This window comes from Lepeophtheirus salmonis, chromosome 5 (assembly GCF_016086655.4).
Source record: "Lepeophtheirus salmonis chromosome 5, UVic_Lsal_1.4, whole genome shotgun sequence".
Lineage (NCBI taxonomy): Eukaryota > Metazoa > Arthropoda > Copepoda > Siphonostomatoida > Caligidae > Lepeophtheirus > Lepeophtheirus salmonis.
In genome coordinates, this window is record NC_052135.2 from 29,427,046 (window position 1) to 29,441,920 (window position 14,875).

The 14,875-nt window shown below is 29.9% G+C and overlaps 1 protein-coding gene and 2 long non-coding RNA genes across 7 annotated transcripts in view; all 3 read left to right on the top strand.

Annotated features, from left to right (window-relative positions):
* LOC121117820 (tetraspanin-1) overlaps positions 1–1,107 on the top strand; it is a 50,682-nt gene extending 49,575 nt beyond the window's left edge. For all 4 annotated transcript variants that reach the window (XM_040712321.2, XM_071888554.1, XM_071888553.1 and 1 more), the window contains one exon: positions 373–1,107. In XM_040712321.2, the coding sequence (XP_040568255.1) occupies positions 373–420 (48 nt within the window). In that variant the 3' untranslated portion in view covers positions 421–1,107. The remainder of the gene's footprint in view (positions 1–372) is intronic.
* A 5,744-nt stretch (positions 1,108–6,851) lies between these two features.
* On the top strand, positions 6,852–11,930 carry LOC139905426 (uncharacterized). 2 transcript variants are annotated; one of them, XR_011780146.1, is made up of 3 exons: positions 6,852–7,546; positions 10,910–11,049; positions 11,112–11,930. It is a non-coding gene; the product is annotated as an uncharacterized lncRNA (long non-coding RNA). The 2 variants fall into 2 exon arrangements; XR_011780145.1 differs by lacking the exon at positions 6,852–7,546 and adding an exon at positions 9,469–10,857.
* A 289-nt stretch (positions 11,931–12,219) lies between these two features.
* LOC121118071 (uncharacterized) lies at positions 12,220–14,848 on the top strand. Its single transcript, XR_011780147.1, has 2 exons — positions 12,220–12,297; positions 12,365–14,848. It is a non-coding gene; the product is annotated as an uncharacterized lncRNA (long non-coding RNA).
* The last annotated feature ends 27 nt before the right edge of the window (positions 14,849–14,875 follow it).

Sequence of the window (14,875 nt, forward strand, 5' to 3'; positions counted from 1 at the left end):
TGATTGCAACAGCGTTTTGTCGGAAGAAGTATTTCAGTGTGGGCAATTTGAAGTGAAAAAATGGTCCAGAGACAATTTTGAGCACTTTAGAATCACATTTCCTCCCGTGTTTGTCTCAAATGAGACAAGATTTGTTCAAATGAAACATTCAAAAGAATAGTTTTTTTTGTTTTCATAAACACTCTTCGAGGAACACATTTCGTGACGAAATTAACACAAATATATCATGTAATTAAAGAAGGCGTTATAAGACGGAAAAATTGTAATTTGTAGAATCTGTTTCCATAAGTTGCAACTTGTACAAAATTGCAGCTTCCACAAAACATATATAAACAGTGAATATGTAATTATTAATGTAATCACATATTTTAGCTTCTCGGAATGGTTCTTTCAGTCATACTATTCAAGGTGATGGATTGATCAACATTTGTTTTGGTTCAAAGACATCTTTTATGTTCGTTTCACATATGATTTTTAAAAAAAACTATTTCAGCTCGATATATATTTATGAATTTCTGAAGAAATTGTGGACTCTCTCTCTCTTTATTTATCTATCTATCTCACAAAACCACTGAAAATTACACAAATATATTTTATAAAAAAAAGAGACATTATTGCGGGTTTTTTCTGTGAATTCAATGGGGTATTCATTCTACGACAGGAATATTGAGTTTTATATATGTAGATAAAATTATTCCATATTTATATAACCAAAACCGCTTTAACTTTTTATTGTATCTGTGATGACTACAAATACTATCAATAATCTTATCTGTCAAATTTATTTTATTTATTGTAAAGCCACATCATTTTATCGATTTATTTATTTGTATTCATATTAAATTGAATAGTAAGGATGGATTACTATGATCATGGGACTATTATGGTTTGAATGTTTTGTAGAAGAGGAAGTTAAAAAAAATGGGGATTTATCTCTTTTGAATATTCGTTTATTGTCAAATATGTAATATATCAACTAATTGCTCAACAAATCATAGTTAATTTTTATATTATAATTAAATTTGTTTCAGTATAACTTGTATTTTATTATTATTATTGTCTATTCATTTATTGTTGTATAATTAATTAAAAAATCATAAAACATAATTTGACAGTAAATTTTTTTCTGTTCTGTTATATTTACATATCTATTTCATTTATTCGATTAATTTTATTCATATTAATGAGAATCAAGTCTAAACTTTGGAAAACTTAAACCAAAATGAATAATATTGATGTATAAATATAAATCGTAGGATCCTTTTTGGTGTTTTTATATCATCATTTAGCAGGGGTTCCAAATTTTTGAATAAAAAAGGGGTTTTTTTTCACTTGATTCATGGAAATGTTAAATTATTATGAACTATTTATAAATGCTCTTTAATTCGTAACTGATAACCTTTAGTTATGTTAGCCAAATCTTTCCAAAATTTTATTGATACATCGTGATCTATTTCTACTCACGGCTAAAGGACTCTATTCAAAGTAGTGCACACTCAAGGCAAGGAAGGTACGATTTAGTAGTTCTCAATTCTAATTGGCTTAAAATTAGAAGCTGAGTAAAGGAGTGAGTCTTCCCCTACTAGTGAAAAGAGAAGAATAAGAACAATATTAGAACATATTCTTCCCTGTGTTTTAGATTGAATTGTTTATTTTTCCCTTGAGTCCTTTACTCACGGCTAAGATTTTGAAGTTGGATGTTACAGAAAACATATAATTGAGAAATTGCTGTTTTTCCTTTTCTTTTAATTGTAGACTTACTTATACATATTTTTGCAAGGAATTGTTAAATATTGTCCAAAACTTAGCAATATGCAGTAAGAAGTAAACATCAGGAAGATTTTGTTTTGGATCGCTCAGTAAATATATTAATGTTTATTTACTTTGGCATTAAATAGTAGACATTAACTAAGTTTACGTAGCTTAATGCATAACATACTCGGTAGAATTTATTATCTTCAACCTAATGTACGTAGATTAAAGTTATTAGAAATTGAAGGTTAGACCATCATGCAATCGAGCTTGCTAGAATTTTCCCTTTGATGTACCGTACCGACTGCTGGGCAAGACGAACAGATTTTGACGTCAAAAAGTATAACATCCATATTTATTTAGTTTTTAACATTTAATAAGAAATTTAAATATTATACGTGGTTAGGTTGCGTGAATATAAATTACAATAATAGTTCAGATGGAAAAAAAATATTCCCTTCTGAGCTAATAACTATCAATTAATCTATTATTTTGAATACCAACTTATTATGTTTAAATTTTTTAATAAATATTTAAAACGAAATTTACCAAAAGTCAATCAAAATGGACTTTTTTTTAAATTCAAATATAAGCTCTATTCTATCACTTGAGCTAAAATATAAAACACTTTAAGAAAAAATATAAATTATATTAGCTTCTAAGTAAAGTCCTTCATTTAATCGATTTTTTTATAGTTATATTTATTTTTTATAAATTGTAATCAAGATAAGTAATGATAATTCATTTTTGAAATGCTGACATGTTGTTACTAATTTGTTATTTACTTTGATTTGTATCTATATAGTTCCTTCATGTCAAAGTACAGCACTGAATCGTAGCTATACCCTAAAACTTGATATAGGCCAAACCTTTATTGGATGAAAGCTTTAATGGTCATATTTGTGTTCTACGGTTTAAATATCAATAAGAAATATTGGTTTCAGCCTGTGTGCCAAAATGCTGTTGCTTGGTGTTATTAGTAAGAGTATATTTAGTCTTTGACGTCACTATTAAAACCCGTGTCAAACATCAGTCGGAAAAGTATTATGGTGTAACTAATGATGAAAATCCAGTGTAGAATGGGCAACTTAAAAAAAAGAAACTGAAAATAAACATGGTCCCCTGACAATTTGAAGAATATTTTGGAGGAGAGAAAGAATAATGCTCATGACGTTTCAACTAAAGAAGTTGTGTTACAATTTTTCACATCGACTACGAATATTTGCTACAAATCAAACTATAATTTATTGTTAGTTAATAATTTTTTGCATGAAAAGTTTAAATTAATTAGAATATGACTTGCAACTATAATCATCAGAATACCTTTGACTTGGTAAGAAATATTCAATTCTTAATATTTTGTGATAAATCAAGGTATTTATTTTTAGTTTTTTTAGTCATCATATCTCGAGACAGATAAACATTAGGGCCGACTCTAGTCTTAAGTTCTCAAAGCCATTGAATATATCAAATACCACAATAGAAACTTTTTTTTGTATGCTACTAGGTAATTTATATATATATTCGTGCTTATATATATATATTACATTGAGGATTGAAGTTTATTGATTCGTTCTTTTAATTCATTCTTTTAATTCGTTTTTACTTAAAAAATATTAAATAAATTGGCAGAAGGAATTTGGCTTTTCATATCCAAATATAATTTTTTCACAAAACAAGGAGCTGTATCTAAGAAGTGATTAAATTTGTGGCTATTTTTGCTTTTTGATGCCTTGCATACATAAATGTACATAGTTTGTTTATTTTGAAATTTACTTCAAAGACGTTCAGTAATCTTGCAATGATAATATATTTAACAAAGTCATATATTTAACAAAGTCATATATTTAACAAAGTCATATATTTTTCTTAAAGTTTAGTATTTTCTTATCCTGTGTATTAGATGCAAAAAAATACATTTGAAAATAGTCAGTAGAACTGACTTAATAAAATATTTTCTGAAGCGCATGTAGGATTTTTTTTTTTTTTGCCCACATTCATTCGGGACTTTATTTTTATTTTGCAGAAATTTTGTAGCAAAAGTTGTGATGTTTTCTTTCATTATTTAAAAACTCTAGTCAATTTCAATTTACTACAAAAAAAAAACTACATCTAAATTGTATGTATGGTTTTTAACAGAAGTTACCCCCAAATAAATGGACCCTTTTAGCTTTAAAATGGTGCGAATAGTTGATAGGGCGCAAGAGTTCTTACCCTTAAGTTTGATTAAATATATAATTATGGATTCTGACAGACTTTTTAATACCAAAGAAACTGCCCCATTCTGACAGCTCTTGCTCTTATGAGCAAGACAAAATTATATTATTTAGTTATTTTCGGGTCTACTTATACTTATTTGTGCCAAATGAAGTTGTAGATATATATATATTTGAATATAGTAGATTTTGATGTGAGTTTTCTCGGTTATTTTGCCGAGAGAAGTTAGTGTGAATGGATCGTAGGTATTTGTTCTTCGCTTCTAAACCCCTATCGGGAAAATTATCATACTCTTCAACCCCGGTTTCGTTCAACCAGTTGGCTTGATATTAATCCAACTATCATGACAATGCTTTTAAGGATTTTAAGGATAAATTTCAATGTAAAAGTGACAACATCTTGTAGTACGGAACTTTTTTTTTCGGTGTACTATTAAGAATAGCCAACAGTCCCTTTAGAACCTCGCAGAATACAATTCTCCGACAATCTACATCGTAAAAGTGCTGTTTTTTGCATTTGATTTGCGCAAGAGTTTGTGGAGTTTGTAATATTCTAGTTTGTCATTCATCAGCTTCATGTTCAGCCTAGCGCACTGACTTCGGATGGTAGAAGTTGGCTTGAATATCCTGTATTTAGAAGATAAGGACTTTTTGGGAACTCGAATTCTTACTCTTACAATCTCTCAAAATGCTAGCTAGTTCTCTTTCTGATCCAACAACAAACCAGGTTTCTTCCTCGCTCGCTCCCTAAGCAATGTCGAAAAAAATCGATAAGCCGTCAATGTAGAACAGCCTTGTGATATTTATAAATCGAGGAGAAGCTATTGCAGCTTCGTGAGTGTGATGCGGTCACAGTTTATAATTCCCATTCTATTGTAGGTATGCAATAGTAAAGTTATATAGGTAACTGATTCTAGTTGATCCTACAGCTATAAGTCATTCGGCCTTTTGTCATAATTTACTAGCAAACTATTTGAAAAAAGACACACATATTTTAAATGCATATAGGCTTGCATAAATAAATTACCCACTGGGTATCTGTATTAAAGATAAGGGAAAAAGTAATTAACTATTTTTCTCTTTTTTAATACTTTATTAGAAGAAGTGTAAAAATCCGCCAATTTAAGCCAAGTATGCCCTATTCTGTTATATAACTTGTTGCCAACAAGAATCCAACATCATAAGGCCCTTCTTGTAGAAGTTATCTTCCCTATTGGCAAAAAACTTGGACAACCAACCCTTTATTGAGGCCAAATTTGCACCCCCAAACGCTTCATCTATAGACACGATCAGGTGGTAGTCACTTGGTGCCATGTCTGGAGTGTAGGGTGGATGCATAAGAACTTCCCATACGAAGCCATCAAAGATATGTTCGGCCTGGTATTGTCTTGATGAAACACAATTCCTTTCATATTCACCAATGCCGGCCGCTTTTGTTCTATCACCAGCTTCAAACAGTCGAGTTGTTCACAGCAGAAGGTAGAACTGAGAGTTGGGCATATGAGAGCAGCTCGTAGTAGATTATTCCCTACTAATCCCCCCTCCCGTCGTTACATACAGTAACGACTTCCTGGCAGTCCTCCTGCCTTGTTCCAAGTCTGGGCCGCTTTGTTGGCTTTCGACCACGATATTTGATCACACTTTCCAATCTGCTGACCATTGACATTGACCATTATCAATGTTATTTCCCACTCCCTCCTTGGACAGAGCAACGCCGGTTAACCCTTTGTTATTACTTAATAAATAAGAATTATAGTCAAGTAGCACATTAAATTTGTTGCTATTATAACAAAATTTGAAATTTCGTTTGTTTATTGGTCGAAAAAGTTTACTGATAACTGAACTTTTTTTCCGAATATCATGAAAATTCGCTGTATTTTTGAACTCGCCTGTTTTTTGTTTTTGTATTTTTAGTTGATAAACTAAAGAGTGAATTTTCTTTTCCTAAACTGTAGTCATTATTATTTAATTCCAGAGGAATTAACTTCATTTTCTACTACATTCAATTCTATTTAGAACCTGATAGTTTGTTTGCGCTTATAAAAAACGGAGAGTATAACTTGGAAAATTGATAGCAGACTTATAATGGCAAATTCTTCTGGAACTTAGAGTTGAATTAAGGATCGACATTAGAGTAGTTCTTGCCTATTACCTTGAGGAAAAGGCAAGAACTATATATATGTAATTGGGACGCTTGTTAATATCAGCTGCCTTTTATAAGATTTTGGGAGGAGAAAAAGAAAAGAGGAGAACCTTCTACATTCAAAATAGAATTAGTGCAGGGAAAATATGATAATTCAATAATATATAAGCTAGAAAGAATGGAAAAGGGCACGAAACCTCGTACATACAAACTACTTCATCGGGTGAAGGAGGAAGAAAGAAAATGATTTAGCACTTTTTAGTGAAAACAGCTCGTGGGATAACTTCAGTCATCAAATTTTCAGTTTTTTGAGAAAAATGCCACAAGACGATGCTTTTTGCACAAAAAAAGGCTTACACAATATATATTTTCAATTTCTGGAACATTTCATTACATAATTTTTGCAATATTTGCAAAATGAACAGTTATCGAGTATTATTTTTTCGACAATAGTTTATTCTTCATAACTTTCTTCTTTTTGTATGTACGGAAACAAATTGGTAGATTTGTGTTTCTTTTACAATTCCAATAAATGCTATTAACTATTTTTTTGTAAAATTGGTGTAAAAAAGTTTTTTGCAATTTTCTTTGCGAATTTCGATTTGGGAACTTTTTGAAGTAAATAAAAAATGGACTTCTCATCTACAAAAATTTTTAGATGTATATATGTTGGTATGTTATTTGAAGTTTATGACACATTTTTTTTTATATTCATAAAAATACTACTAAGGTTACAAGAGGGTTATAAGTAAGGGTGATAATTTTGGTAAGAATACAAAAGCGTGCGAGGAGAAAAGAAGAATTACTTATGGCATCATTGATTAAATAATATACATCTTCTTCTATCAATCATGAACGTTATCATTCCCGCCTTTATTATTCAATATTAATATAATAATATTAGATGGGGATAGTCGATAGAGAACTGAATAAAATGCCTAAAATAACGTCGCCTTTTGTCTGGATTTCTGAAAATGGAGGCTTAGGAATTTGGAAAATACTTACCGGATGAGAAACAGATGGTTTGTCGGATTTGTCGATATAAATGTGCCTTTAGTCCCCTGTCTAGAATTACACGCCACTCATTATCCTCATCTCATAACTAGAGTATGGATATTCATCTATAAAATCAATTTAACGATGAATACATCAAGTCAGACTTTAACTCTGATTTCACAAGGATGCTTATTGTATGTAATATAACCTTATCCATTGCTAATCATCTACGTTCAAAAAATTTATGGAGAAATACAAGGGTAAACATATCCCTTCCCGAGGAACCATCATTAAATTAATGGAGGATGTTGTTACTGATGTCATTTATAGAAATACATATAAAATGTTTTGAGTCATCCACACCAAATGACAATCAAGTTATCAGTAAAAAGTATTTACGAATATCGAAATGGAACTCTGAATTTTGTACTATCTCACAGTAAGTATTCAATTTTTTTTTTTAATCTAACCATAAAATATGATTCTATTTTAGCTAAACATATCAAGAATTATGATACACAACTCAGTAAAGGGCAAAAACAACTGCTTAAATGGTCACAACAACGGGGGTAGTAGCTTTGGATGGTTTGCAACAAGTTTGTCTGAGACTACTTACTTCGTTTTAAGACTTGGGTATGATAATTAGGTTTCCCAATATTACATAGTCATTAAATATTACTTTTTATCACTTAAGGCTTAGCTATGGTTGATGGGCTCCAAGAAATGGTGTTCAGAAAACTCATAAAAGGCAAAAACAACTGTTTAAATGGTCACAACAACGAGGGTAGTTACATTGGGTGTTGCATTATAATTAACAATTGTGTATATCCTTCATGATAATAGTATGTTGTTATATAAGCATACCTAAATAACGGGGAAAATATTTTTGATGCTCTTAATAAGGAGTAATATCGCCGGACATTACTACATAATTAGCTTTTGCTCTAAATCTTTAAGATGAATTTATTTCTAACATTTTTTTATTAATATATTTATTGTCTAATTTTATGATTTTGACATTTACTTTATTATGAATAATTAGTTAGATCTCATCGGTAGAGATATATCTATCCTGTGCACAATTGTATATAGCAACTTCCACATGAAGAAGAGGGGTGATTATCTTTTTGATTAAACTCCACGTCTCGCTTGTGTATTGCAACCTAAAGTTATAACATATTTAACTGAATTCCGATGTTAGAACAAGAAAAAATTATCTGGATCAATCTATTATTTCAATATTCTTTATTTATAATTTATTATTATTAATAGTTCTATGATTTTAATTGTTTAATTTTGTATATTTAACTTAAATGTTTAATGGTTTATTTTTTAGTATGTAGATTATATTTAATTAAAGCCTTCTTTTTTAAACTTTGAGCTTCAAATATATTTCAAATACTCTACTTTGTCGTTTCGTTAGCTATTATTCGGAGAATAAGGTTCATAATGAATTACAATTTCATGGAGTGTGACGTTTTCAAATCTATTGTAACGGATAAAAACGTCGAAGTCAATTATACGTAGTATATCTTCATTAAACATTTTGCTAATAAATACATTCGTTATACCCTCAAAAATCATAATAAAGCAGGCAGATGATAATCATATCAGTATTTTAAACAATGATACCATATGTCTTTTTTCCCCCCTCCTCCTCGCACGCGTTTTTCTCTACAATATTATCAACTATAGTTATAAGAGTGATTTTTTTTTGGGGGGAGGGGGAACTTGCGATGATGAGACTTTGTAAATTACCTTACTTAACCGGATTGATATAGTGTGAAGACTCCAAAAGAAATAGAATTATCAGGATTTTTTCGTCAACAACGAAACATTCATATTATAATTATTAGTATATATAGTATATAGAATTATTTTCTAAATTTCTTTTTAATTTTCTCAATTAATTTAAACATTTTTTCTCTCTCTCTTTATAGGTCTACATAAATTACATACGCAAAAAATATATAAATAAACATTATAGTTTATCATTAAATCCCTAAACTAAAAAGACATGAATACTATTATTGAGACTCGGTACAGCACCAAAAATTTCTTTCGGTTCGGTCATAAGGGATTTTTTCTAGACCGATTTTTCGGTCCAGACCGTAGACCAGAGACTTTTTTTTTTCTAGATCAACTGTCATTCATTTTATTCAAAAAAATCTCTAAAGAACATAATAAGCTCTAAAATGAATACCGTTATTCATATAAGAGACGGTGGGATCAAAATTAATCCGAGCTATCTCTGTTTAAACTTCGTATGACGTCATTGTACTTCAAAAAACAAATGATGTCATGTTATAAACAATTTATTTGTCAAATCGGTCTAGACCATTTTTTTTTTTTTTTGGGGGCAAACTAGACCAAACTTTTCGTTTGGACCTATCTAGACCGAATTTTTATATGAAGCCGGTCCAGACCGATCTTTTTGTTGGACCGAACTAATTCGGTCCATTAAAAAATATAACGGTCTCAGACCGGTCTAGGATTTCCAGACCAAACCCCAACACTAATGATTACTATAAACATGGTAAAAAGATTATGTACATTTCTACATGCATTTTCTCTAAAATATTGATAAAATATGTCCATAGATATAAAACAAACATTAAAATAATCCTAAGAATTCATATTAAAAATTAACAATAAAAAAAGAGAAACAAAAGCTAAAGTTCCAAAGGCAATAAAAAAAGACAACTATTGAACTTTTGAAAGGTAGAACTTCTTAAACATTCTATGGATGCGTATCAGGCAACCAAAGTCAATAGAAATACAAGGTTAGACCATCATGTGATCGGGCTTGCAATAATTTTCAATCTGATCTATTGTACCGACTGCTGGCAAGACAGGTGGATTTTGACAAAACACGCAACCACTTATAGTCTATGGACTATGACATCACTATTGGTAGAATTTTCAATTTAATGTATCGTACCGACTGCTGCGAAAGAAAAACAGATTCTGACAAAACACAACACCACTCATCTACTATGACGTCAATATTAAAAGCGTCGTGGAAGTCAAACATCAGTCGTATATGCGCTATGGTATAACTAAGGGTGATAATTTTGGTAAGAATAGAAAAGCGTGCGAGCAGAAGAGAAGAAATACATATGGCATCATTGATTAAATAATATACATCTTCTTCTATCAATCAAAAACGTCATCATTCCCGCCTTTATTATTCAATATTAATATAATATTAGATGGTGATAGTCGATAGAGAACTGAATAAAATGCCTAAAATAACGTCGCCTTCTGTCTGGATTTCTGAAAATGGAGACCCAGGAATTTGGGAATTACTTACCAGATGAGAAACAGATGGTTTGTCGGATTTGTCGAAATAAATGTGCCTTTGGTCTCCTATCTAGAATTACACGCCACTCATTATTCTCATCTCAAATCAAGAGAATTGATATTCATCTAAAAAATCAAGTTAATGATGAATACATCAAGTCAGACTTTAACTCTGATCTCACAAAGATGCTTTTGCATGTAATATAACCTTATCAATTGCTAATCATCTATGTTCAAAAAATTTATGGAGAAATACACGAGTAAACCTATCCCTTCCCGAGGAGCCATCATTAAATTAATGGAGGATGTTGGTACTGATGTCATTTATAGAAATACATATAAAAATGTTTTGAGTCGTCCACACCAAATGACGATCAAGTTATCAGTAAAAAGTATAAAATATTTACTAATTTCGAAATGAAACTCTGAATTTTGTACTATCTAACAGTAAGTATTCAATCTTTTTTAAATCTAACCCTAAAATATGATTCTATTTTAGCTAAACATATCAAGAATTATGATACACAACTCATTAAATAGTAAAAACAACTGCTTAAATGGTCACAACAACGGGGGTAGTAGCTTTGGATGGTTCGCAACTAGTTTGTCTGAGACTAGTTTCTTCACTTAAAGACTTGGGTATGATCATTAGGTTTTTCAATATTACATAGTCAATAAATATTACTTCTTTATCACTTAAGGCTTAGCTATGGTTGATAGGCTCCAAGAAATGGTGTTCAGAAAACTCATAAAAGGCAAAAACAACTGCTTAAATGGTCACAACAACGGGGGTAGTTGCATTGGGTGTAGCATTATAATTACCAATTGTGTATATATGTTGTTATATAAGCATAAATAGCGGAGAAAAAAATCTTTTTTGATGCTCTTAATAAGGAGTAATATCGCCGGACATTACTACATAATTAGCTTTTGCTCTAAATCTTTACGATGTCATGTTAGAAAACTACAATAAGTCAAGAATGGTTGCCTGAATTGTCTTATCAGTTAAATTTGACTGCATGGATTAACTTTTTTTTTTTTAGATAAATATGAAATAAATGAAAGTGGGATTCTAAAAGCTGTTCTTACTAAGATTGGAAGAAGATATGGATTGAAATCTAACATTATTTTATGATTTACTTTATTATTAATAATTATTAAAATCTCATCGGTAGAAATATATCTATCCTGTGCACAATTGTATATACAACTTGCACATAAGGAAAAAAGGTGATGATCTTTTTGATTAAACTCCACGTCTGGCTTGTATTTTGCAACCTCAAGTTATGACATATTGAACTGAATTCCGATGTTAGAACAAGAAGATATTATTTGGATCAATCTATTATTTCAATATTCTGTATTTATAATTTATTGTTATTATTAGTTATATGATTCTAATTGTTTAATTTTGTATATTTAACTTAAATGTATGATGGTTTTTTTAGTATGTAGATTATATTTAATTTAAGCCTTCTATTTTAAATTTGGAACTTCAAATATATTTCGAAATACTCTTATTTTGTCGTTTTATTAGTTATTTTTCTGAGAATATGGTTCACAATAAATTACTATTTCATGGAGTGTGACGTTTCCAAATCTACTGTAACGGATAAAAATCGTCTAAGTCAATTATATGTATTATATCTTTATTAAACATTTTGCTAATAAATACTTTCGTTACACCCTCAAAAATCATAATAAAGCAGGCAACTGATAAATACTGATGTGATTATCAGTGATAATCACATCAGTATTTTAAACAATGATACCATGTGTCTTTCTCCCCCTGTCTCCTCGCACGCGTTTTCTCTTCTTACATCAAGGATTGTAACTGGAGTTATAGATCAAGATGGGAACCTCGTCCATGTTGGTATATATGAATTTGTGAATATAATATATTTATATTATATATCAGCATACTTTATTAACTCATCAGTTAACACAATCATAGATCTCGCTACGACCCCTCAGCTGTGCTTCCCTCCCTGTGCCTCGGGAGTATTTTATCATGCAGTCTTATGTGTTTATATCTTATACATATTTTGTGATTCTATGTGGCAATTAACCATCTTCTTATGACTGTGAGGATTTTGGATCCTAACTAATGGAAAAAAATCATAGTTTCAAACCCCTTCCGATATAAAGGCTCCTGTTTAGTGGTTGATAAATAGTAAGTACAAGAGCCCAATGGATTTGTAGAGTTATCCAAGGTAACTGGAAGTTATGGATATCGCTGCAAGACATTTACATTCTTTTTAGATTGATTTAATTCGGAGATTTAAATATTATGTATTTCAATACATTTTTATTGCAGAAAATTAGTATTCTATCTATATCTTTGTATATATAATAAATATATTATGATAAGTTTTTGTAAACATAAATTATAAAAATAGGAGAGTCAAGATTTTGTATAATTATCTTAAAGTGTGTACTAGAGTTTCTCATTTTTTAGGATTAATTGATTGTGATAACTGATAGGGCTCTTTTTTTTTAAATTAATGTTCAAACTTTCAGCTATCAAATGAGATACTTTTAAACTTTTTGAATATATTTTTCTAGAAGTTTTGAGCCTCTGAATAAAAAGCACCTATTTTCTATTTCACTTTAAACAAAGATAACTCGAGTTATAAGCATGATACAGACATTTTAAAAATGGTTTTAGAATTTTTTAACGTTAGAGTTCAAGAAATATTCACAAAATGTATCCTTATCTTCAACATCAAGTGCTTAAAAAAGCTTTGAACCTTAAAAATAACAAAAATATATGGACTTATCTGAAGGCCACGAGGCTCAGAGAGAAAAAAAATAAGGTCATATTTGGAATAAGGGGATCAAATTCTACTAAGTTAAACATATGCTGTTCTAATGCTTTAATCCAAGCGTGATTTTGTTGGATGGTGTAATTAGTGTTTCCACCACATGTGTTAAGTTATAACTTATACAATTAACGAATAAGAAAAGGAAGATAATTTTTCTTATTTATTTCAACTGTATAAATTTCATTTTTGAATTAATTAATTTTAATAATATGTTTTTCGTATACAATTATTATAACTTTTCTATAAAAATGCGTGGGTCTCTTTACATTAAGATACAGTTTTGAACCAGAAATTGTATATAAAACTTATATTTATGCAATATCCACATTTTAATCTTTAGGATTGATAACATACTTTTTGGTAATGGGTATAACTAATACCTAATTAAATATTATGCAATTGAATTATAATTCTCTTAGTGACGCCATGTCTAATATGATACACTTTGTATTGATAGGAGTATGTTATTTTTACATTTTTTGTGATTCGGAATGACAAAGAATGTAATGTTCTTTAAAATATTTTAATTCACACGTGTTTAATTAATAGACACAAAGGAACTTACAAAATATGAGATCACCCCACACAGGATTTCACCTCAGGAAAGGAATTATTTATTGTTAAATTCAAAAAATATCTTGAGCTTATGATTATATAATTTATATTAATTATAATTGTTTTTTCTTTGTAAAATGACAAAAGATGGAACATCGTGTAGCGAAGCCTCAGGTATAGTATATAGAACGCAAGGTGACTATATAAAAGGTGTGTCGATAAGTAACTTGTAACGTAGTGAGGTCAACGTTAGCTGACAACTTTTTTTCATGACGTCACAACGGACCCTGGTTCAGTGTTACTCACTACTGATAAGTGTTTATTAATAATTATAGATAAATATAGAAACCGAAGAGGGTTAAAAAAGTTGTGAACTGCATGAAAATACATTTAATTAATAGTGATTTGGATGGATCTTCGTACAAAAGAATATGCGGATATTCATCCGAATCCACTCATCATTTCTGTTCCTATTGAAGAATAGTCTTCCATTTGGATATCCAATACGTCTTCTGATCTTCTATTTAACTTCATGTTAAACGGATCTCACCTCTTAATCTTTGTGCCTCACTCGGCGGATATCATCCTATTTAATGGAAGAATCATCCAGTGTGCAAATGCGCTTCACATCAAGGTCTATGATTTGACTTCTGACCTCGTCAATCATTGCCTCTATGCTCAAGAATATATAAATTATTTCAGATCTTATACGAGATCATTGTATATATTCAGTGAGGAACATGGATAATTCTCATCCTCCATCCACTACTCCTTAATCGAAGTTCTTGAGTCATTGCTATAGAAAACTTGATTTCCCTAGTATTAATATATATATATATATATATCTTTCTAGAGAGAAGAGTCTAAATCACAAGGCATAAGGGGCTTATTCAAGGCATCACATTCAGTTATGATAGCAAGATAATTATATTGAACTCTAATTTATTATATTCAAGACAAATAAAGATCTTATTGTTAGTTTATGTTTTTCAAATGAGCATTTTATATTTAGTGTATAATATTCGCTTATTCCTAATAAATAATATATTATTGATTTATCCTCAGTACTATATTTATTTGAAAAT